At 37.0% G+C, this 25,398-nt stretch overlaps 1 protein-coding gene across 3 annotated transcripts in view; it reads right to left on the bottom strand.

The window, feature by feature from the left end:
• Positions 1 to 25,398, bottom strand: part of LOC112992390 (tRNA-uridine aminocarboxypropyltransferase 2) — a 110,122-nt gene that overhangs the window by 11,087 nt on the left and 73,637 nt on the right. For 2 of the 3 annotated variants that reach the window (XM_064501376.1, XM_026115409.2), the window contains 2 exons: positions 15,456 to 15,584; positions 11,536 to 11,685 (listed from right to left, as the gene is read on the bottom strand). In XM_064501376.1, coding sequence (XP_064357446.1) covers positions 11,536 to 11,685; positions 15,456 to 15,584 — 279 coding nt within the window. Of the gene's footprint in view, positions 1 to 8,182; positions 11,686 to 15,455; positions 15,585 to 25,398 lie in introns of those variants that run through there. The other variant, XM_026115410.2, reaches the window with a different exon arrangement.

The following is a 25,398-nucleotide window of genomic DNA, read 5'->3' as shown; positions in this document are numbered from 1 at the left end:
TGGAGTCTTAGAGAAATCAGAATGCAAAGTTTCATTTTAGTCAAAGATGGTATTTTCTCACTAGACAGAATGGTAACAAACACTAAGGCAAAAGTCTGAAAAGGTTAAAAAACCTCCAGCTTTGTTCATCATTAAACATTAAATGTGTTTAAGCTCCTTCCCAAGAAGGACATAACATCAGTTCTGCAGTCACTTTCAGTGCAAGGCAATTTTATGCCAAATAAAGTTATATTCAAGAGAATGTCTGAACATACCCTTGCCTTTGACCATCAAGGTCTTGGCTTCTTGTCCAAGGCGGCATGAGAAAAACTACAGAGGGAAAGGATGGAGATGAGGAAAACAAGCCTTCTCACAGATCTGAGCCTTGAAGCACCCTGTCCCTCTTATGTGCATCAGCAGGTTCAAGTGTTTCCAGCCGGTTCTCCTGCATTGGAAGCGCACTGCACTCAGAGCAGGCAGAGCCCAGAGGGGACCAGTGGTGAGACCAGGAGGACTGAAACACGTTCAGCAACCTTGCTGCATAGCCACAAAAGCTAGACTTTGGTAAACACCCCCACCCATGCAGCTCCACTAGCTGAGCAGTGCGCGCATTCAGCACGTCTGCACCACAGGGCCCCGTCCCCACCAGAGCACACCAATTGCGTCCAGGCTGGAAAAAGGGAAGGCCCACTCCTCTACCAGTTCTTCCTCAAAGAGAAGGAGACATACACCAAAGCAGAGGCCTCGAACATACCAACACGCAAATGACTGAGGGACAGGATTTAAATAAGACAAGAGAGCACCAACACGATCTCATAAACACGCCCCTATACATCCCTCAATTTGAGCAACATGGGGATCCTCCTTACAAGAGGCAAATCTTAAGCTGGCTATCGGTCTTTGATAGCACAATAAATGCTCAATAGAAAGTTGTGATCTGATAAAATATCATTCAACATATATGAAAGCCAAAGAGGACCCTTAAGATAAAATTAGTAAGATTTTCCTGAGGAGCAATATTAAAACATAAAAACATACAGAAAACATATGCCACAACTATACATAACTGTATGTTGCAGTTTAAATGGTTTATAAGACTATCTTAATGTTGCAATCTCACACTGATATATGAGGCCTTTGGAACAAAGAAAATGGAAAATGTTGCTAGTGATCTTTGAAAGCACGTTAATGGAAAGTGGTTAGCACAGTAAGGCAAATGAAAGAACTAATTTATATGCAGTTAGACTCCAGAGATTGAGAAGTAATTCTCAAGCCTGTCCAAAAGAGACACAAAAGCAAGAGAAAAGTTCTAATAAATTATTAGCTGGGAAAACTAAGGAATCTGGTTTTTAGCAACTTGTCAGACAAAAGCCAAAGGAAAGATATTTAAACACAGCCTTTCGTAGAAGTGGGTCAGCCTATGTCCTAACTTGGGAAGAGAACATGTTAAGAGAAAAACCAAGGAGAGTAGAATATAATTCTTAGTCTGCAGGAGATGTTGAAAATCAAGGAAAGGACAGAGGAGGGTGAAAGGCTGAAGAAACCCAAGCAGTCCTAAACAGGACTACAATATCTCAATCTTCTGTAAGTGTAAGCTATGTTTGCAATTTATGAGAGTTAGCATTTAACTATGAATAAATTGCAGCTTGAATGAGAAACCTCTAGCATGAATACCAGCTTGGTTTCTCCATTTCATAGAGAAACAAGTCTGTTAAGAGAACAGAAAAAGGCATTAATACAAATTATGTTCTTTATGTCAAGCTAGGGATTTTTTTTTTTGGGGGGGGGGGGGGTCCCTCCCCCAAGTACTTTTGCAGGGACAAGCTCAAAGACTAGTATGACCTACACTGCTCCACAGAACATTTGAAGCTAACCGGACAGCTCACCAACTTGAAAAACATGATCACAAAATGCCAACACCATGATGATGTTTTAAGTTAACTACTTGACCTTGCAGCTTGCATGACAGACACATGTGGCCAGTTACCACATCACCCAATAAGAAACACTTGTTAGTTTGCAGCAACATTACTTGACATCTTGTTCATATCATTAACTAAAAACCACACTCACCATAGACAGGATAAGATTTCTTTTAAAGACTAAAATACTTTGAAATTTTTTGTTTTATTCCACATTTCCCAGTTTTTGTTTGCTGAAATTGAATCTGACCTGTTATCTTGAACTAGTATTTTAAGAAATTCTTTAAAAGAAACCAGAAGCTATCAGAAGGCTGAAATTTAGATACTCTTGCTAAAACGGTAATTAAATCTCTGTGGAATCACACCTACTTCTCTGTAACCATGCCATACTGTTCCCTGCAGCCTTTAGAATTGATGACCTATGTCATCAAGAGAGCACTATAAATACTGTGCCTTTTTCTATTAGCACAGACTTTTGATCCAAGGAGCACTGAAATATAAACATGTCATAGCAGTTCCCTGTGTCAATGTGCTCTAAGCACCATTAAATTAAAGTTAATGACATTCCAGAGCATCATTAAAATATTTTTTGTCAAACTGAGTTGGTTTAATTAAAACCTATTATATCCCGTAAGGCACACTGCAAAAGACAAAGGCAGTATGCAAGAGCTATATACAATATTGTTATTCCTAACAGGTAAAAAACTGCCAAGAAGAAATTTGTTTCAGTTTAAAAATAGCAAGTTATTAAAGCTCAAAATTATGTAGGTATAGTATATAGTACTATTTCAAAACAGTTATCTTAGATGTGAAGTAAAACCTTTAACAAAAATGTTTCAGGAAATATGTTACTAAGTATATCATCTCCTCAACCTTACTAATTAGACACCTGACAAGTGAGGAGTGTGCTTCTCTACTTTGGACTATCATCACATCCTTGGGTTTGTGCTGCACTTAATTTACATTACACCATAGCTAGCACAAAGCTATTTAGAGCCACTGTATAGGAGATTCAAGGTCTTGTCCTAAGCCATTTGCATATCCCGTTGAGCTTTTGATGTCACTGCACATTGGAGCGTGTTTTCAGTTCTGGGATGCTCAAACAAGTTTTACATGCTGCACTGAAGTCCTTAGGCCACAAAGCCATGATGAGAGTAGGGAAGAAGCAAAAGGAGCAGACCGGCCCCATCTAAAAGGGGCATTCAGTAGCCACAATCACCGTAGAGGACAAACTCTGGCCTTAAACAGCACTGCTGAAAAAGATAAATAAAAATGACAATTCACCCATTAACTTTTCAGTTAACTCCTTCCAAGCATAAAGCAAGTATGTTAGCAGTTTTTGAAACCTGAATCAGGATGTAGAAATTAAGTAACCTTTGTAAACTCCTCACAGATTCTCAGATAAAACACATTATCTTCTCTAGTACAGAAGCAGGCCTATTTGCACAGCAAATATTTAACTTGTTTAATAAATATGGAAATTAAAACAACTTTTGGTATTGACCATGCATTTCTTGCATTAGCTACCATAGTTCAATTTTTAAGATATTTCATTTCTATTCAATCTTTTTTCTGTTCTTGCATACAAGTATTTACACCAACAAACTAAGCCTTCAGGAAGCACAGCAATGTGAAAGGCAGTTTATCTGCTTCTTCACTATAGTCGTTCCAGACCTATCTGTAAAATTTTGACACCATATTCTTTTATAAGCCAATTTAAGTTGCCTAAGAATTGCCGCCTGGTACTACTTCAGGCAACACAGACCAGCCATTTAGTTCTGTTTTAAAGCAGACTATTTCTGACAGCTTCAGAAGCGATATACACATGCACTCTTTGGGATTCCAATCTGACTGCACCTCTGACTATCCTATAGGACCAAGCTTATTAATACTTAAACATGAACATTAAGACTACCATGCAATTTACATAGGATGCTTTGGTTCCAACACGATTTCTTCCCTGAGTCACTGGCCAGTGAGGCACTTGCTTCTGTCTTACCTGAATTATTTATGAGGTGTTCCCCTGTAGAAATCATCAACTTAACTGGAAAAGCCACTCTGCAGAAAACTCCTGTCATATTTTATTTTTACCCCTGAATTAAGTTCTAATGTAATCAAGAGCACTGGATTTTTTTCCCTTGAAAAAGAAATTACATCCGAAGCATTTATTCATCAATGTCTATTACCTGCCACACATCTGAAATAGTATTTGGATTGAAAGGAGGGAAATCTCTTGTGCTGATCACAAGGTTCCTAAAAATTAGTGAAAAATGCAAATAGGTAGAAATGAATAACATTTTGATATAAATAGACAAGTAACTATCTCTGGAATGCCTGCTCCTATGGAATAATATTTTTTTCAAAGTAATCAGTATGATAGTAACTTTAGATCAACTTGCAAGCGGTGGGGGAAAATCAGCTGGAGAGAATTCATACCATTATTTTAGGAGGCTAATGTTTCATTGCCAGAGTCTGAGACATATAAAAAGAGTTATGTTAGAAATAAGCTTCTGTCTTCTATAGTTGCTTCAGCAATTTTGGAGGCAGAATGTACACTGCAGATTACAGGCATAAAACTGAAGCTAGCTATAAAACTTGCAGAGGATTCAGTCCAAATAACCAAAATCTCATCCAAAGCTTCACAAAGGCAAAGTTCATATATCTGCAAAAGGCAGTACAGGACTGCGTTTTAATACTCCAACAGAATATAAAGGTGAAGATTGGGAGCTAGTTCTCTGGAGGTGTAACATTCACCTCACAGCCTTTGTAATGTGAAAATGCTAACAACTCAGAGTAGATACGAAATTACAGGGTCTAAACTCTGAGGTTCTGTAACCAACTTGTAGCTCTCCTCAGATCCAATCCAATTTCTTCAATAATTTCTCCCCTATTCCGAAATTTATTTATAGTTACCATAAAAAAAAAAAACTCCAAAAACCCCAACTCCCACACAAGCAATTGCTTATGAAATTGAGAGCCCTAAGTATTGTTACTGAAAACAAAGACAGCTGCGTCCATAAGCAAATCCTAGAGTGATGTCTTGGGTTTTTTTCTTCTATTGTTGACATGTATCACTATAAACTAGGTATCATTTTTTAATATACATCCTGTGAAGACAACAACAGTAATGCAGATGAGTTACTGGTTAACGATGCTGCCAGGTAAGTGAACGACTTCTCCTGTTCTATTTTTAAATACATTTCCTCTTGCTGTAAAGCCCTTAAACTTAAAAGGGGACCTCTCCTGAAGAAACAGCTGCATCTATCCCCAGATTCATTTTGACATTGATAGTGTACAGTGTTACAAGAAGTTTGAGTTGCACGGTGTTCATGCCCCTTTCCCTCCGCCTTTGAAGCGACACATGCCTCCAGAAATGCAGAGAAGGAACTGTCCCTGTTTTCCTTCAATAGAAGGGCTACGACTCTCCTTGCACCTTGTGAAGGGCACGTAAATGAGGATCTCCCTTTACATGCTCCTAGGGAAAGTACAGAGTCTGTTCCTTAAAAGTTCACTTTCATATTTGGTCCTTTACTATTTGACAAACACCAACTTCATTTTTCTCATTTCAAATAAACTTCTGTTGAACAGGAACTGCAAGAGAAACTTGCACTCAAGCTGTCCTCTCTTTTCCTGTATCAAATACATACAAGGCCCCAACAACGCCAGGACAGGTCTGCAGAACATCACTGTTGACTCCACCATGACTACGGGGTCAAAAAGAAAACATGCTGAACGGAGAAGTAGGGGTGATTTTATTTCTCAAGAAGATACAGAAGTTCAGTCTGCCCTATTAAAGAACACAAAACTCTTATTAATCACATGACGACCAGCAAAGTGAATGACAGAGGAAAGAACTGGTCTCTATTTTGGGGGAGGCAGATGAGTAAAGCAAAACAGAACAAGAAACTAAAGTTTAAAGATCAAAATTCATTTTCTCTGCTAGCAAATGTCTGTTCAAAAATAAAGAAAATTCTTTTGAGTAAGGGTCACAAATCGAAAGTATTCAATGTTTTACCTAATACCTGACCCATTAACACATGCCATTACTAATACAATCCAGAATTAAACAGTGACCAGCAATACTGCAGTTCTGCATAATTTCATTATATTCAAATAAGACAACAAATAAAAACCCTGCTCCACACACACTCTTAGGCAAACAGAAAACCCACGCAGCCTTCCTAGGGAAAATTACATAAATGATTTTCATCTGAATTTAGTTTTCCCTCACAAAACCAATTCCACATTCGGCATATACTAGCACATCTAGCACAGACTTCAGGCATCCTATCTAATCCTAGCACTGAAAAGAACATGACAACTGGATTTTATGCAAAAATTAAAAATCCCTTAGAGGTGATTTTCTAGTATAATAACCTACCATAACTTGATAAATATATTATAGTGTCACCTTTCCTCATCGCCTACTACTAACTACTATGGAAGAGGTTCAAATACAGACCTTAGTTCAGTAAATGCTTAATTGCAAACAGTATGTGGCCCATTCTTCAACACACCCCTCAAAAAGAAAAAAAGTTTACATGATGCCTTTCATCTAAGCATCTGTTGTATTTTCAAATGTTCATATAACTCCTGCAGAGAAAGACAGACATGAAACTAGAATCAACCATTCCTTAATACAAAGGTAAATTAACTCTAAAATGCTTTTTAAAATCTGGTGTTAATTAACAATAATTCATGTATGGTAAATATGAACTCTGTTGTATACATATGCATGCATACATATGCAAAAAAACATTAGTAATTCACCAAATCCTGTAGGTTGCCCTGCTACTCTAACACATAAAGGAGTAAAATTGTCTTAATAGGGTTTAATTATTTATATACACTAGGATGTAAGTCTTTATTAAGGCTTAATCCCAACATTCAAGCCCAACTAACTTTGTTTGGTTGAAGAAACCTTTACATGCCAGAGAAAGTTCCAGATTCAGTTCAGCTATTAACAGGTAAAATTTGTTACCTGTCCTTACGCTAGGGCTCAGCAGAGCATATGGACTGCTAAAAGTGGTAAGCTTTTTTTAGTTATAGCTTATAGAGGCAGAGAGAACAGTTCAAAGCTACTTCCAACTGAGCATCTGCTGCCTGTTATGTCCATGACAAGATGTGCAAGACATAGGCAAGCACAGTCCACTCAGACCAAGTGCTGTTTATATATATCAACATAAGCAATAACTCTGCTATAAGAATCACTGTCCCATAGGTACAGCAATTTTTCTGTGGCTTAGTGGCAAACGCGTCTTCTTGCACAGAAAACTGATAAGCACCTTTCAGGAAATAACGGGTCCAAAGAATACTTCAGTATGTTTTAAACAAGTAAAACAAAGCAGTCGCTCTGGCTTACAGCCTGCAAACAAGCCAAGCTGTAAGGAGAGCCCTGGTATTAACACTAAGCCATAGTGATGTGCATCAAGCTTTCTACCAGCCATACCGCAGCAAGAGAAGCAACTTCCATCTGAATCCATAAATCAGCTTTTCTCTTTACCGCATTCTCTCCCCTCCCTTTCTCCCACCCTCCCCCCCCCCCCAAAAAAAAAAAAAAAAAAAAAAAAAAAAAAAAAAAGCAAGCAAGCAAGCTCTCAGAAGATGAAATACGAGGGTTTTGGAGAGATTGTGACGAGATACAAGGAAGTGACCAGATACCTAAGGGAACATGGGAGCCCCTCGAGTGCAGGTTTTGTGGCAGGGAAAGCACAAGGAAAGGCTGCACAAGGACAGAACCAGCTTTGCTGGAACTTGAGGGCAAGAATTTGGGGGAGGAAACGGTAAGGAGGAGAAACACAAGGTACAGATAGTTACTCCTAGTAGGAGTATGGAGATGCTGCATTGGAGATGCAGCACTTAGGCGATGCTACAGTATGGGAACACAAAGAGGTTTGTGGGGTGGGAAATACAAGCCATCAACTAGTGCAGAAAGCAAGAAAGGAGTTCTGAAGTTGAAATGCTTGAGTGCAACGGTCAGAAATTTGGTCTTCACGCAGGTCTTGATGGATAACAACAGAACCTTTTTCTTCAGAACGGCACAAGAGGAGCCATGTCTCTTCCTTACTCAAGTGAGTGGCGCAAAAAAGGCACAGCATCAGATTGGGCTTACATCTTTGTGATACCAGCATATGTGAACAAACTCAATTCAGTGCAGAAGCAGTGGCATATGATCATAGTAAATTAAAACTTCTACGGCTTCAAAGCAAAAACATACGTAATTTATGTGCATTCATGTATGTAGGTACAATAAACAAGCCTCAAAGGAAAAACATGAGCCATTACACCTTTAAAAGTTCAGTTTTTAATTAAGCTTTTAAAAACAGGAAAACTCAAAAAAACCCAAACATGAACAATTTTAACCTAGGCTAAGAAAACCCTCAGTCTAAAAATAACTTTTGCCCTTTCTGAAGTCAGTTAAACACTTACTTTTTTTGATTTAACAGAAAACTAATAACAAGAAATTGCTTGGTAGTATTTCAACACCATCTTCTAGCTGGAATTCTAACAGGGTTATGAAGCAATGAGAGTAAAATCCTGAAGATAAAAAGAAATTTATGCTTGTCCTGGGCCAGAGTTAACTTTTAATTTGAGGCTTTCTAAACAAAAGCTTTTTATGTTCTAATCTGAAAGATTTTTTCTTTTTCTTTTTTTTTTTTTTTTTTTAAAAACTTCGTCTTACAGATTATAAAAATACACAGATTTTAGAATTCCCTCCTTTGCAAAATTGTTACATGTGCTCAGAAGCCAATCCATGTCACCATTCCCCAAAGCATGACACAGTAGCACATGGAAGGCAGATTTCAGTATTTGGAAGTACAAAGTGGACAAGGACAAAGGACCAAATATTAAAAGCAAACATATTATTCTTTTTAATCAGTATCTTGTCAGACTGCTGCTTTTGATCCATTAATCTCTCAGTAAGTGAAAAGTGAAACAGACTGACCATTAAAGCACAAAATAAAGCTGCTCATTAAATTCATTCTAAAGAAAACGCTTGCAAAGAGTGCTACTTCTTCAAACACGACCTCTCTCAAAGAGATCAGAATTTGGAGCACCCATTCCTTTCAGATAATTTAGAGGTAAATCCCAAATCCAAAAGACCTGAAAACACTTTGTAAACTCTTAAATACATTTTTCTACTGCATATATATTTTTAAAGCCACACAAGTTCCACTAAAAAGTAAGGAAAGAAATTTGTGTTTTTAATAGCATCAAACAAATCCTTAATGTGAGATTGAATTTCATATGACTACTGTGCTGCACCTATGTGGTCATTCTATTATTGCTAAGATGGGACAGCAAAAATCATAAAAAAATAAAATGCCTGGAGATTAACAGTGAATTATTTTTCATTCCTTCAGCAACTACTGCATACTGATTGATCTTCTGGTACTGTACAACATAATGAATTAGCAACTAAAGGCTTCCTTGTGTCCAACACTGCAATACTACAAATCCTGTTAACTACAGGAGAAAATAATGAACGGCCTCAATGAAGACTATTCACATTAGTAAAGGCTGCTTAGATGAGTACTGTGAAATTTGCCCTTTGCTCAATGACATGAAACCTCTGAACTCACAGATTGTGCACACAAAAGTACTTAATGCAAGACTGTAACTCAATTAAGACAACTTTTTTTTGATCCTGTAATTCTAAGGCATTTTGCAGATGTCTGATGCCCAGGCAGTAATATAAATTTCTTTTCATTCTTCATAATACAAGTTCAAATTGTAAAGACATATTTTGCCTTCTGTTTAGGAAAATATCCTTCACAACATAGGCTGAAGGATGCTCTGTTGTTCTAGATGGGTTTAAAACAAGGCAAACCAAATTAACAGATACAACATTAAACATGGACTTCTTCTAAAAAGGTAAACGTAGCATTAACGATAAAGCCCAATACCCTGGTTTCCTTTATCAGCGATGCTTGGACATGTCTATACCATGTCTTGGAGCGCGGAGGAAAGATTCACAGCCCAGCACCAGCCATGTCAGCCCTGGAGCAGGAGGCAGCATCACACACACAACCCTGCGCACACACAAGTTGCACGAGACTGCAACTTTAGCATGTCGATTCCTGCGCTGCGCTCCACTACAAGAATAACTGTGCCCTTCCTATGTTCCAATGAAGAGTGCATCTACGCTATAGTTAATCACATTAGACTGTTTGCTTCAGATTTGTCAAAACTAATTCGGGTTTACTGATATGAGCGAAAGATACAGGATTTATCTAGCCCAGAAGAACAAGGTTATATAAACTTTGCTAACATAGCCAGACAAATGCCTAAACGAAAGGTTACTGTCAGCTCAGGGTTAGCTAAAACTTATTAGCTAATCTCTGACCTAATTTTGACCTCTCCTGTTAACTGCAGAAATACTTTCAAGTTAATATATTAGTGAGCCTTGTTTACACCCCCACTTGTACAGTTTCTTTCCTTGCTGGTCATCAATTAAAATCTTTGTGGTCTAAGACTAATTAGAACCTGATTAGTTCTACACTGTTACATAGAGTGGAATTGATAGTAAAGACAAATATTAAGCATTTAATTTGTTTCATGAAGGAGGCATTTATGAACATGAAAGAAGGAATGTCAAAGCCTTTATTTCACCTTTCTTCTTCTTCAGATCATAAAATGTCACTCCACAGAGCTCACAGACATACCCAATTCTATTGCTTGCTAGTGCTTGCCATTAGGAAGAAGTACAGTTATATTTTGGATGAAAGAGAAAAACTAATTAAATAACACATGTTAATCTAATGGACCTGCAAACATGTTAGCAGCTTGTATCCAGAAATAATCATTTGCCACTAAGTGATAATTCTGAATGGGCTGTTCACATTGGGCTTGTTTAATCCCTTTAATAGCATAATTGTCATAAGATAGGTATTGGTATATCATCCATACCTTGCCTTCCCTATGCAGATAAAAACAGTTTTTGCACAAGTAAAAAGTGAGGAACCTGAGCTGTAATTACAATAATCATCTCTCTACATTCAGTTTCCCCTGCACCCTCCCCCCCCCCCAATCTGAATCAGAAGTGTTCAGATTCCGGCAAAAATATATATGGGCTTATCTTAAAGTCAGAGAGACAAACTAAATCTGACAGCATTGTAAGATGCATATAAATTTACAAAAAAATTTTAATAGTGTAAGAAATGAAAGTCTCAAAGTTTAAAAAACTATACAAATACTGCCTTATATTCAGGTGAACTAAATAATATAAGGAATTACAGTTTGAAAATCTACTGTAATTAGATATTAAAATTTTCAGTAGAAATTCAATACTCTTTAATGCTGGAGCCTTACCATTGCATTACATTCAAATTCCTTGTCTTTCAGTACTGATAAAAGCTTCTCCAAAGTATATTTATCCAGTCATATTGAGCATCACATTTTTTACCCAAGAGATAGCATAATTCTAAGTTATTCTCAGAATTTTTTCTTCTATAGGAAATAAGAAGAATGATCTTTTAACATTTGAACAAAGGCACCCGGCCTTTTGCAAAATGAAAAGGCTTGTCCAGTAAAAACTGCTGTTTGGATTAAATCCAGGCTCATTCATTTGCTAGCTTCAAATAAATCCCCTTGTATTATCAGCATAGTTTTCCTAGATTTTAACATTATTTACCAAAAGTTCCATTCTTCTGAGTTTGCGTTTATTCTTTGGCATGGGCTTGTCATACATGCCATTTTTGAGAAGATGCTCCTTGCTGTGGTGGATCTGGGCGCCATGCTGAAGCTGGAAAGAACATAAAGCTTGAAGTGGACGGAGTATAGTCTGCAGAAAAACAGGGGAGACAAAAAGACTCAACTTCTTAGTAAACCATGACAGAGGAATCGCTTATTTCAGTTTTTGTATTTGAGGACCACTATTAAAAAACTGATTAAATATAATTTGTCCAAAATCAGTGGGGCCACAGAGGGCACAAATGAATAAGAGACATGCTAAAAGCCACACAGCAGAGACACGTACAAGTGCTGTCATTCCTTACTCCTTTCTCAGTCCTCCTTACTCCCATCTTATAGCCCCAGCTGCATTAACATAAGTTAGGGTTTTACTTCACCTTAGCAATGGACTATGATCAATTATCATGACTCAGTCAACAAGCAGTAATAAGACAAATAACTAAGTTCTTTGTGATTGCATAAAAACACCTTAAGGCAAGGTTTTAGAAAGAGAAGGGTTTCACATTCAAAGTAGCTGGGCTGCTATCCTGGAGACTGGATTTCATCCCTGTCTGCCCCCAGTGATATCACATAAGACTAATTAAACAAACTTATCTCAAGTGGTTCCTAATTGAAGGTTCTTCATTTTCTAGTTGCATGGCTTATTATTTGGCCTCATGTGCAGATGTGTAGAGCAATCACACATGAAACTAAATCAGCAGGAGCTGAGTTTAATCAAAAACCATGACTCCATGCACACTCAAAAGCTTAGTGAGCTATACTTGGCGCCAATTTAATCGGTCATTCTTAACTTTCATTTTTCTGGAACTCAATGCACCATTTTATACACTGGAGAACAGCAATCCTAACTTAATTCAGAGAGGTTATTAAGAGTTCACTGAGGTTTATGAAACTGCGGTATTGCAACATTTGTAGAAGCACTTCTGAAAGCTGACAATTTTGTCTTTGAGAAGCGGATTGGACCAAATACCAAGTGGTCGGGACAAAACAGAGTACAAGACAGGGAGCTGTACACACTAAGGAAGCATTCAATCCTGGGCATGAATAAGATAGCAGCCCTGATGAAGGAAAAGTATGCCAACATCGTCCTAGCACACCAAGGAGAAAAATTAAATACTGAATTTAAAGTGGGATTTATGTATTTCTTCATTTAACTTTTTTTTGACTTTTAAAATAACTACATTCTTTCAGCATAAAAGCATATAATGTCAGCACTGTTATAGAAGTATACAAGTTGCTGGGAAAGTTTCTTTACCCATATTTCAAGTTTGAGCCACATTTTCCTGTATGGCCACACACTGCATCACAATTTTGTTCTAAAGACAATCGATTTAGTGTTGAGGTGACTCTTGTGTCACAAGGCAGACTGTCACTTATGGCATTCTCCCATCATCCTTGAAAATCCAAAGTGAAGTAGCATTGCTAGAGGAAAAAAAGAGGAAGGGATGGTATACTCTACATTAAGCCAATTGCACAAGCAATTTTTTGCCCTGGGAACTATTTTAATGGATAGATGTCAAGTACCAAAACATTCATTATTTGATGGAGAAGAATATAAACACCTGCAGTGGATACTAGAATGTGGTGAATACACAGATGAGCTTTCAACCTCTTTCTATAGACCCCTCTGGACTACTACTCTTATAAGCCTTTTAAAAATGCTCTAACATTGACATTCTTAAATTTGGAATAAACTTAAGTACTGCTACATTCCAAATTCCTCCAATCACACTAGACAGCTGTAAACTGGTTAGTAAGAATGTAGATGTAAGCCAGGGGTTGCACTCCTTGCCTGGGGTTCTGGCAATCAGTGGGACAGGCTTACAAAAGCAGTTTATCTTCAGTCTGCTTGCAGACTATATTCAGATAGACTCTGCAGTGTAGCTTTTGCAAAGAAAAACGTAGTACTTTCCATGTAGTAGTACTTAATTGCCCATCTTGAATTGCATCGGCTTTTGTTTTCTGAGAGTTAAAGATCATCTTGCTGTGCTTTGATTTTTACAAAATCATTTTAAAATATTTATTAAAAAGATAAGAGTTATTTGACTCCAGTATCATGAAACCAACAAAAGATACTACGGAAATGAATCATAGAATCTAAAAAAGTTAACATAGTGGTCTGCTAACAGCAGCCATTCTCAACTTCATTTGTCAGACAGTAATTTTAAATCCAGATCTCAGCTAAGCAAATCACCTGTAAACTTAAAAGACAGTTTAGGATTTGAAAATCCTAATTAAGAACAGAAACTTTAGTGATGCTAACTTCAAAATTTTAAGTTTCCATAAACCTTGGAAATATTCATCCTTTCAAACAAATTCTATCCAAACCTGTATTAGTTAGAGGCTCTTGGGAATTTCTGATAGTAACTAAAGTAATTCTACTCCCCATTATTAGACTGCATAGCCACTTGTTTACAAGATAACTTGTGAAAGAAAACTTAAATGTTTCTATTTTGTACTCAAATGAAATACATCGTTTTAAGGGGCGCAGGGGTGTATATACACACACCCCCTACATATACACACACACATACATATATAAAAATAAAATGTAGAGTTTGTAGGATGAAAAGACTGACTTAAACTTGCTTTAGATTTCATCTACCATTAGGAAGAAGTACAAAAGAGTCAAGAGGCACAAAGCTTTCAAGATTCAGCACAAAAATTTCACTCCAAACACAGACTGCCACACCATTCAGTACCAGTGATTCACTAACCAACTAAAAAAACATGATGCTTTTTTGGCTTCATGAAAATTATATAACAGAACGATTATAGGTTATAATCTCTGCTAACTTTACTAGTATTTTCTGCTGATACGAAATACCAACCATACTCTTAGAGTGAAAACAGCTTTGGTAACATGAGAGTACAATAGGTAAATTCTACACATGACAACAACTAAGCATGCAATTTGTCGAACTAGTACATAAAACAGTAGCTTTTGATAAGCTACAGTTAAGAAATAAGCAAAGAGAAATGTTAAAAGTATATCGAAAACAGGTTATATTAGTGCAATTCAGCATATTACAAATGCCATGTACACAGTTTATGGTAAGTTGTTTCAAAATATTGCAGTAAAAGCATCAAGTGAACTTAGGAAAACCATCACAGGAAGAGATACCTGTAAGCCACATGCATTACTTGTCCTGCTACACACACAACAGTGCTTCTTCTACTTATTTTGGGCTAGGTGTAAGAAAAAAAGAGTAACTGAGATGACAAGTTGGGAACATAGTGGTTTTCAATAACTAATCTGTTGTTCCATATACAAAATGTGCTGCCAGAGGTAAAACTGGTCCATTAGATAAATGTTCAACATTGCATTCAACCTTGATGGTCATGCCAACACCAAATACATTCTGTTACAGGAGATATCTGACACTAAATGGTAATTTAAACATAACCAAAGCAAGATTTTTATCCTTGAATCTTGCCCAGGTTTATCTTCATACCACTCCTCATAACAAAAAGCCATTCTAATTCCATTATTGATATAGGACTACAAATACTGCACCAGAATCTAAAGCACTGAAAAGAATATCAAAATAAAGTCAAGAGCATTGTATGTTACAAGTTCTCTCAACGGTTTGACAGCAATGTTGAATAAGCCTAGAAAGAGCGTACAGACTCTGAAACATCACAGGGGAGAGTTGTAATAATTTGACTATATTACAGAGTTCATAAATATCTGACATAAAATAGCTTTTGTTAGTACACTCTTGTTTTAGTTTGCTATGGAACAGAACCATTGTATGGCTCTTAAGACTTGGACTGTCAAATGCAGTATTAATATCTAATTTTGCTGTCCCTGTGCTATTCATAACAGAAAAACTCAAATATTTAGAATTAGTTACATACCTCTTGTATACTCTTATTTTTTTCCATGATGGTAAGAGCAACAGCTGCACATTCAAGTGTAGACAGGCAGGTGTTTGTTGGCTGTGTACGAATTACATACTGACTTGAAATGTTGGTTTTTAATTGCACCTGAAAAAATAGCAAATTCTGAAGTAAACAGATCAGTCCAGCAAACAAAATACCCCTTCCCTGCACTAAGAAAACTGAAACCCTGATCCCCTTCCACCCAGTAATCAATTGTGTTCTTACCTTTTCTCTGTTTTGTCTCCCAACAGCCAATGACCTTATGCTACTATTAATATTATATACCCTGTGAGCCACCATCACAGATGAGAACTGAGTATTTCCCACTGTACAAACATGCATAATTAATACAACTGATTGTCAGGAGAAAAACTGAACGAAACAGACGTTGTACAATAAGACTAAGTTTTTCGTTGCTCTTTTGTGCTTTTTTTCCATTAGCAAAAAAATCCCACAAAAATGAATAAAATACTAGGAACCAGTTTCAGTCATCATACATGCCCTCAAACAAAAATAAAATACCTGTCATGAAAGTCCTAGTCTTATTTATATATAATCACACATGCTTGTTTTATCATACACACTGAATACATACATGATCCTATACAGTGTACAATGGCTCTGTATACACTACTGACCCTGTTTAAACACTGTCATGTTTTGAAGCAAATATCTTTTAAAACTACATTTATTCATATAATTTATTGTTCAATTTGATTAGAACTGATCTGCTTACTTACAACATTTCTCAAACTGATTTATTGGCTCTGCCTCAAGTGATAAGTTTATACCATCTCAGAAGTTAAACATTAAAGAAAGAGAAACTTCATTCGACCACCACATTGCTCCAAAACATCAGCTCCAAAAAGTATTGCCTTTATGAACAGCTGAGAAATGATAGATTTCACAGTATTAAACTAAATGAGCATTCAGTTATTACTCCTTTATTCTTAAAATTCTCATCTCCAGATATGTTTAAAGTATACTTTGCCATATAAATTAAGGTTTTGTAACATCATCACTGTCCACCAAAAATTATCAGTTCCTTTTCCAAACAATTACAGTACAACACAATAAATCCTAAAGAATTGTTAGAATAGCGCAAGCCAATTCATTTGCCTTGTTTCATTTTCATCCCAGCAGTTTTGTCTTATTTCTGTTTTCTCCAGAAAATGAGTGATTGTTTCCCCTGCCCATTTCAATATTGCTGCCATCTTGGTTGCCTGAGGCTTCTTAATTTTTCCTCACTTTAGACTTTTCCTTCTTCCTCACCTTCCCGATTTTTGCTTTTCATTTGTAGTGCATCATTTCCCTTCACCTCTTACATCCAGTTGCCCGTTCGTTAAAGTTAAAATTCCTTACTTACAAAAGGGAAACTCTAACCTGCTCAAAGAGTCTGGATGACTGAGATCCAATTCCAGTACCTTAACTGACACTATGGGAATTGAAAGAGGGGGGGGGGGAAAAAAAAAAAAACCAAAACAACCCACAAACAAGTGCAAAACCATTCTGTAAATACAAATTCAGGATGGAAGAAGAAATGCAGGAAAAGATAAAGTCTTTAGTTGTTAGTGGGTAGGTTTAAAGGACAAGAGACATGCATGATTCAGAGTGTTTTAGAAGTTTCTAGCAAGGACTAGATAATGTTTAGATAATGTTTAGATAATTTAGAGAGATCCATTTCAACACCCCAAAAATACACACTTCAACCACGTTACTTACATAAAGCAATACAACATATTAACATTATGATTTCTGCATTATATAAAGATACATCTATCTTCTTTTCACAACTGTAATATTGCAGATATCTAAGTAAACCATTTAAAAACATACCTTGCAAAAGCCATTTTGTGCCCTCTTTCCTTTTTCTCACATATCTAATTGTCATTTTTTTATTGTTGTCATCTTTTTCTCTACCCCTTTCTCTTCTCACTGCTCTAGCAGTGTTCTTCCTTCAGTCTCCTACAACTCTGATTTTTCAAAATCTCTCTCCTTTGTTATTCCAATTCATTACTATCCCAGGGCATGACTAAGCTCTTATCACTTCTCTATATATCTCAATCTCCAGGTAGCCAACCCCAGAAATAATAACATACAACCCTACCTTCTAAATCACCTGACACAAATGCAAAACTAAATTCATATCTTAGTATGTCCACTCCCAAAAACAATCTCACTCTTCCCCATGAGAAAACTCTGCTACAAATAACATAAGTGAGCAGTAGTAGGTCTCTCCATCAGAATCTGGAGATAAGTACACAGGCCAAGACATAGTTCCTTACACTAAAGGATCCTAAGGAGCCAAACACCATCTTTCAGCTCCTATAGCTTAAATTTACTCACATCAATATTTTAAGATGTATCAGTCCTTGGACAAAACCATGACTGAAAATCAATGCATTTAAAGTTGCTTGCCACAACAGTTACCTGGGACACATTTTTAATCAGGCTATACAATTAGCAGCTGTTAATTTTAAAATGCACCAGTGGTCTCAAAGAATATATAAATGCATCTTTCCTAAACATTACTTAGTATTCCTATATGTTCGAAAGGAAGTGGTAGAGAACATGCTTTATAGAGTTATTTCCTGCAAATTTAATGTCATCTTCACTTAAAACTCATTTTTAGTTTCTGCAGCTACTCAGCATATTTCTGCAAACAGTCTGGCACAACATATGACAAATTACTCAATTAATGAATGTGTACTACTTACTATAATGTCAAAAATAATACTTCATATTTAATGCCAAGTTATCTGAAGTTATTTCACGTCTGCAAAATCAAGGTCTACAGTCTCTAGCTCTGTACTCCATCTGACCCAGGGGTGGGGGAAGATTTTCTACTTAACACCTCATTAGCAGATTATGCTTGCTATTACACTATGCCAGGAGCCCATCATACAATCCTTAAATTATGGTCATACTAGAGAATTTTCATTATTTTATATTATAGAAAGGATGTTAACACTTATTTGGCTATTAAACTGCAAATCTGATCCCCATACCGAGGAGTAGATGCAGAGCAGATTCAAAAATGAAGCTCATGAACATATACTGGCCTTTGCCAACTACTTTCTTCAATTTGTTACAGTACTGTCAAAAGAAAGAGGAAAAATTGATTTAGGAGAGAGAATGCAGAATTAGGACCTCCAAATTTTGTGTACAGAATGAAATGCAAAAGTAAATGAAAAAGATATTTTTGTTGTTAAGGTTTGCTTTATTTTTACATTCCCTTCCTCGAACCATGCATGGATCTCCACCATGACACAGTAGGAAAGCTGGTTTATTCCAATTATGCAGAGGGCATTTTTAGCTCCTGCTAGGAACCCTGCTAGTTCCCAGCTAGGTATTAAGAAGGGTAAACTCAGACCATTGGTTCTCCAGGATGCAGCTTGAGCAACAGACCAGGCACCAGAAAGAAATCTTTTTCTCAACAGTGGACAACCACAATCTTCACAGTCTCCCCAGAAACTCAGAGAAACCACCTCAGATAACACTGGACTACCTGCAGATGCACGGACATCCCCTTCCTTGGGCCCAGACAACAGTGCCCTAAAGCCTTTTTTCTGTAAGAGCTGCCTGTGAGAAGGTCTGTCAGCTGGGTTCTGCTCCTCATTGCTTTGGGCTCAGCCAAAGCTGAGAGTTTCCAGATCATCAGTATGCCAGAGGGAGGAAACTTGATTCTAACTCGAACTCGTGATTCTAAAACAAGCTCTACCCAAGAAAAGCTGGCTGCACTCTGCCTTATGCCATAGAGTCCAAAATCTGTTAAGCACAGCTTTCGAACAGCTGACTTGGTACAAAAGGGCAAATTTCTATTTCAACCACCAGCAGCAACCAAGTTTCTTCTTTTCTGGGGAGAGTGAGAGAGGATGGAGATAAGTGGTCCCAATCCATTTTTCTGAAAAATGAGATGATCACTGGGAAGAGATGAAAATAAGGAACAGCTGATTCACACACACAACCCCACAGACAGCACAGCACTGGGGATCAGAGAAAGAATACTTGACCAGGACAGCTCCCTGCTACAGTCTGTCCCTATCCTCCTCCCCCCGCCCTCCAAGATGCAGTTTACTCTTAAGGCATAGCACCTAAGAGATCCTCAGTCACAGGAATGTCACCTCAAACACAATCAGGGTGGCCTGATCGCCCACCACAGTTGGAATACACTGACTGAATGATTGATTCGGTATCACAAGCTACATACATCAAGGAGGAGTTCTGCCAACTTTGAGCACAAACTGAAGGGTAAGACAAAAGCAAAACAATACAGAAATCAAAATGAAATACAGTCAATACAGTCAATACATATTTCAGACACAGCAAAAACACCCTCTTGAAAATTTGCCTAAAACCTATAAAAATACATGAAATATTTACTGCTCTCAAATGTGACTGGGGAAGTAGACCACTTCTAACCATTTTAACTAACAGGGCTAAGACACAAATGCATGACTTGCCTAGCCTTTTGTGGAGCTAAGGTAATTGTCTGCGAGGCCGTTTCGGGTAGGGTAATGCAACCATCTCATCAAAACTGCTCCACTAGATAGACAGACAAAGCAATAACATCCTGTACATCTCAAATCCAGCTTAACTGAGTTAAGGAAATGCACCTCCACATCTTATGTAGATAAAAATCTGATTTGATCTATCTTCTGCTTTACATCTGAAAAATCTCAGAATGAGTATTCATAAATACCCTATTCAAGTACATTTCAAAACAAGAATCAAGATATTTTATAACCATTTCCTCATAACACAATAAAAATATAATGATACAATAGTTGACTATTTTTAAGCTTGTCAAAGCAATTTGTAAACCATAAGCATACTCTGGAATATTTCAGTTACTACCAAAATACAGCAATTTCAGGTTCAAAGAAGAGCAGCACATTTAACACCACTCAGCAAAACTAAACAATAGCATAAAAAAGAAAACTGAGAATATCTCAACCAACTCAAACTAGAGAGAAGAATTTAGATAAGCTGAATGCAATTACTCAGTGGAATTTAGCCAAGACACGGCAATTAGCCTATCTATTCTTTTTGTAAGTGCCAGGGAATTTGGGGGCTTAGTTTTCAAGCCATCAGAAGCCTGAAGCAACACATACAACCAAGTTTCATTTCTCTGCGTAACTCAAGACCCAGGGTTTCCAGAGACTCTAAAGTCAGCACTTCTCAAACTATTACACTAATTTAACAAACACCGGCTCCTCTGCCAAGACATCACCCTGTGAGCAAAAGCTAGAACCTTTGACTGCTTGCTAAGGCTCTGAACCCCAGTAGAAACAGTAGCCCTTTAGCGTTTTGCAGGGCTGAGCTCTTCTTTCAGGACCATCTTTGGGACTTTCCTAGTCAAATAATGACCCAGCTGATCCTGTTCAGAACCAATAAAAGCATAAGCATTGCTTTGATATGGTCAAAGACATAATTTTCAGAAATTAGGTCAAGCAACTGATTTCTGCTCCTATTTTAAATATTGGGACTGGAGCTCTTGCAGAAAACTAAGCACTATGCTTTGTCTTCTCCTCAGTGCCAATATCCTTCTCTTTTGCCACCACCTCTTCTGTGCCAATTTCTTCACTGCCCTTTTACTGGCTTTACTCTCCAAACAAAACCCAGCATTACTCCAAAATACCTTTGGGAATATAATGCACCTCCAAGAACAGAATGACTATAAGGGTTAGTAATACCCATTTCACAGGACACAATTTCTGCAACTCTTGCTTCCATTCATCCCATTTTCTACATTTAGATTACAGGCGCCTCAAAACAGGAAGAGGAACAGTACAGCCTTCTGCAGCTTCTATGAGAACCCTGGCATTTATTTTAATACTTCTCATGAGGATAGCGACCTTTTAAAATTGGGATTTCTGCATTGTAAATACTTTGCTCAATGGTAAGAGAATGAAATAAGTACATACCATCAGCCACCCTGTTTAACAATCAGTGGTTATTACTTTTAAGTCCTGTTTCTTTAAAACATATCTTCCAGAAAAATACATGAGTTTTTTGTTTTTTGGTTTTTTTTTTTAAGTGAACTCTAAGAGCACAAAACCCAGCACGAAAAAAGCCCTCATCCTTCCACCTTGCCCATCATTCCAGAAACTGAGAGGTGCTGAAGAGAAGGAGCACCTTCTTCCACATGCTATTGTACAACTGATCTCTAACAAAAAGGGGAGCCAGGCATGGAAAAGGTCCGTCCCTCAATACCTTTTGCTTGTAAGCATATTTTCTATATAGGATAGCATAAAAATCTCTCACACAGTTAAATAAAGTTACCTTCGTGACAGAGAAGATAGCCTGAGCAAAGTAAGCCTCAGCATGCAATTGCAATTTACATCAAGAATATAAATAACTTATTTGTTCAAAATCTTGGCTTTAAATTAAAGTGACATCTAAAGAGCTCTTATCAAATTCTGCAGAATGTAACTGTCATGCAACTGTCACAAATGGACAGTCAGAAAAAGTAAATGGATGTCATAGAAATCTCCTCCCACTCCGCATGCCTTTTGATTGAATATTTAGATGCAACTATGGCATTCCTTGGTATCTGTTGCAGGTAAATTGCTGAAACAAGTCACAGATTATATTGCTACTCAAGTAAACTTCAGGGAAAGCAATTTGTTCAAATTCTTTGAAATGACAAGCTACTCTCCCCATTTTCCTGGGCAATTTCCAGTGACCTCAAAAACACAAATAAAGCTTCCTTTTCCTTTTGGTACCTCACAAGCTTTTCCTCCCAGTTTATCACTTCCGGTTAGACTCCACGGTTCCATCACTACAAGCAGCCCTGGAAGATCTCACTGTCACACTGACAGGAACTATGGTAACCACATAATATGCTTTCTTCAAAAAAGCAGCAGAATTGCTTCTGCTGAACAGCGCAATGTGGCTGCAAACCCTTCTGCCTCCTCATTGTCCTTTCAGCCCTGTGCAGGAGAACATGAATCTGGGATTGCAATTCTGATTAACTCTTTAACAAGTCAAAGATAGTTTTCTTGCCTCCTTATATAGGAGGATCTGAGAGGTGCTCAGAATTTCCTTCAAGGGTCAAACATATGGCTAATGTAGGAAAACACAGTAAATGGCTATGCACTTTCAAAAATGTCCTTTGTTTGCTTCTTAAAGCAAAATGATTTAAGAACCAAATTCTTATTGTTGGGGAGTATTATTCACTACACATAAATGGTCCAAATTAAATCAGTAGAGCTACTCACCAAATGACTTAATGCTCAGCAGCTGAATATAACCCTACAAGATCTTTGTTCCATAGCTATGTCAAATGATATCTCTTAAAAGCATTATCTCTGCATTTAGTTCCATCTCTTTCCAGTTACTGTAAAAGCAAGAGTTTGAAAGAAAATAAAATGAGTATCTTGTAATCTGATGTACTCATCAGGGTCCCAAATACTCCTATGTTCTGAAAAAAACATTATTCAGTATTTCATATTCTGATTTTTCTTTTTTTTAAAAAAAATCTTTAAAAAGGATAACTCAGAACATACAGAGGATTTCTCTCTGCACCTTGCTTTCATTTTCAGATATAGTTGCGGGCCAAAGAAGCAAAATTGCAGAATTAAAGAACATACTCAGATTTACACCACCTTACTACAAAAAAGTTGAATAAAAAAAATTTTGTAACCAACAAACCAGAAGTGTATGCACTCCCCCCACCCCCCGCCCCCGATTTCAGGTTTCTATAGTGTCTGAGCCAAATTTGTTCAACACAAACTCTTTTCTAAGAGCTGGGAAAGTGAACAGTGAACCTTACAAAGAAAGCACTGCCTTTAAAAAGGCAATCAGAATATAGGCAAAGCTCTTGCAGTATTAAGAGATAACATTACATTCTCCACACATACAAAATTGTGGTACATTAGGCAAAAAGAAATACTGTAAACAAAAACCTTACAGGTGGCATCATTGCTTGGAGAATACAAGTTTCTTACAAAGCAAGATTGCTGTTTCATACTTTAGTTGGAATACAAATTAGAGGAATATTTGATGCAAGAACAAGCAGCTTTCATTTATTAAGTAGTCAGGAAAATTAACATGTCAAATGCCTACTAAAGTTAAAAAACAGCAATCAAACAAGTTTCTCTATTCTAAAAATATCTATAATTTACTGTATATCTATATTGATCATCTTTAGAAGTGATAATGTTTGGAAGTCAGGTAAAATTCAGGTTCCAAAATACAGATATTTTCAGAGGAAAACCTGACACTTCATTCAAAATACCCACTACAAATAGGCATGCTGTTTTGAGATAGTCCAAGAGCTTCCTTGTAAGTCTTTATGCTAAATATTTCTTTTCTCTCTAATACAATATGAAATCAAAGACATTTATGCAAAAATAGAGAACATGCAGTAGCATTCTTCACACTTCATGTACTTTATATTTGCAACTACTTCTGCCTATCTACTCATTTTTAAAGTGCCTTCCACCAGGAAACTGTCATCACAGCTTTCACAATAACTCAAGTTTTGAGTATCTTACCAGAGAAGCTAAGACAATGCAACAGTTTAGCACTTGTCGCACACTCAAAATGAAAAAATCTCCTTTCCCTTTAGGTTCTCAAACATTTAGCTTCAAGGTAGTAGACATACTTGCAAACTCTAGTAGTTTAGAAATGCCACCAAAATAAAGAGGCTTTTCCTCCTCAGAAAAGTAATGGAAATGGAATTTGTGTAACTGACATGAACTGAGAAAGAAAGACGCTAACACAAGAGTAAATCAAAAAATGAAAAAATACTAACAAAGTTCAAACAAAAGCAAACAAAAAAGCAGCATAACACTCATACCTGCTAGAAAGTTTTATTACTTCCAGAAGCAGAGCTATGACATTCAAAATGAACTTAGAAAATAATCTGAAAATGAAAAATTAAGTCCCTCAAAGAAGGGCTTTCTCAGCTCAGCACAAAGGTAAACACTGTCTTTTAAAGTTATTTACCATTATGAATGTTACTTTCATTGCATTCATATCCTAATGTTCAAAGGCTAAAAGGCTTTAGGGGTTGGGTCCCTTTTTTTTTAAGCTAACTTTTTAAAATATTTTTACATGCTTGTTTTTGAAAATATTTCAAAGGTTGCTTATGCCCATCTGCCTATTTGCAATCTTTGATGTCATGTACAACACGAGAGGGGCAAAGTTACAAAATCATAATGCTTCAAGCCGTTTCCCATGTCTTTTATTACTTACAGCATACATGAAAACAGCACAAGTTAAGTCCCCAACTCAAAAAATAATTACGAAAATAAAACTATGCTTACCTGAAAAAGTCCTTTTCAAAGGAGTAAGCAAGATATGCTGGCTTACTTTTAATAAAAAAATGTATGCAAACAGTAACTATATATAGTTATACCACTGGTCTGCAGGAAGTAAAATATTTAACTGATCAGTGCAGCAACATTAATTTTTAAATTAACGAAAACCTTTATCTAAAGTAGCACTTTCTAAGATGGCATAACCACAGGCTGCTGACAGTGACAGACATGTCTCAGCCCGCAGTGCTGGAAGGAGGCTGAAGTATGTTTGTATCCACATATCCTGCTCCTCTGAGAACAGGACACTGCACTAGATGCCAGGAAATAACCTGACCTCACTGAATCACTGCGCTACTTTAGGCAAGTCGCCTTCTTTTTCTGAGCTCCAAGTTCTCTATCTGTAAGATGATATTTACCCAATATGGTAAAGTACTTGGAAGGCTGGGGAAAGGGGTGATGGACAAGTAGGAGACAGGAACATCAGAAACAGTGAGAAGTTATCTATAGATGAGTATCTTCTTTCCTCTCATTTTTTTGAGCAATATATACTTTTAAAAAGCTGTGGGAGTGACAAAGACAAAGTAAACAAGAATTATGAGAATCCTTCTTACATGCAGGGATATCAGAAAAATCAAGATTCTCTTTACTAC

This window comes from Dromaius novaehollandiae, chromosome Z, assembly GCF_036370855.1.
Source record: "Dromaius novaehollandiae isolate bDroNov1 chromosome Z, bDroNov1.hap1, whole genome shotgun sequence".
Classification (NCBI taxonomy): Eukaryota; Metazoa; Chordata; class Aves; order Casuariiformes; family Dromaiidae; genus Dromaius; species Dromaius novaehollandiae.
The sequence above is the reverse complement of the archived record's forward strand: the minus strand, read 5'-3'. Positions and strand labels throughout refer to the sequence as shown.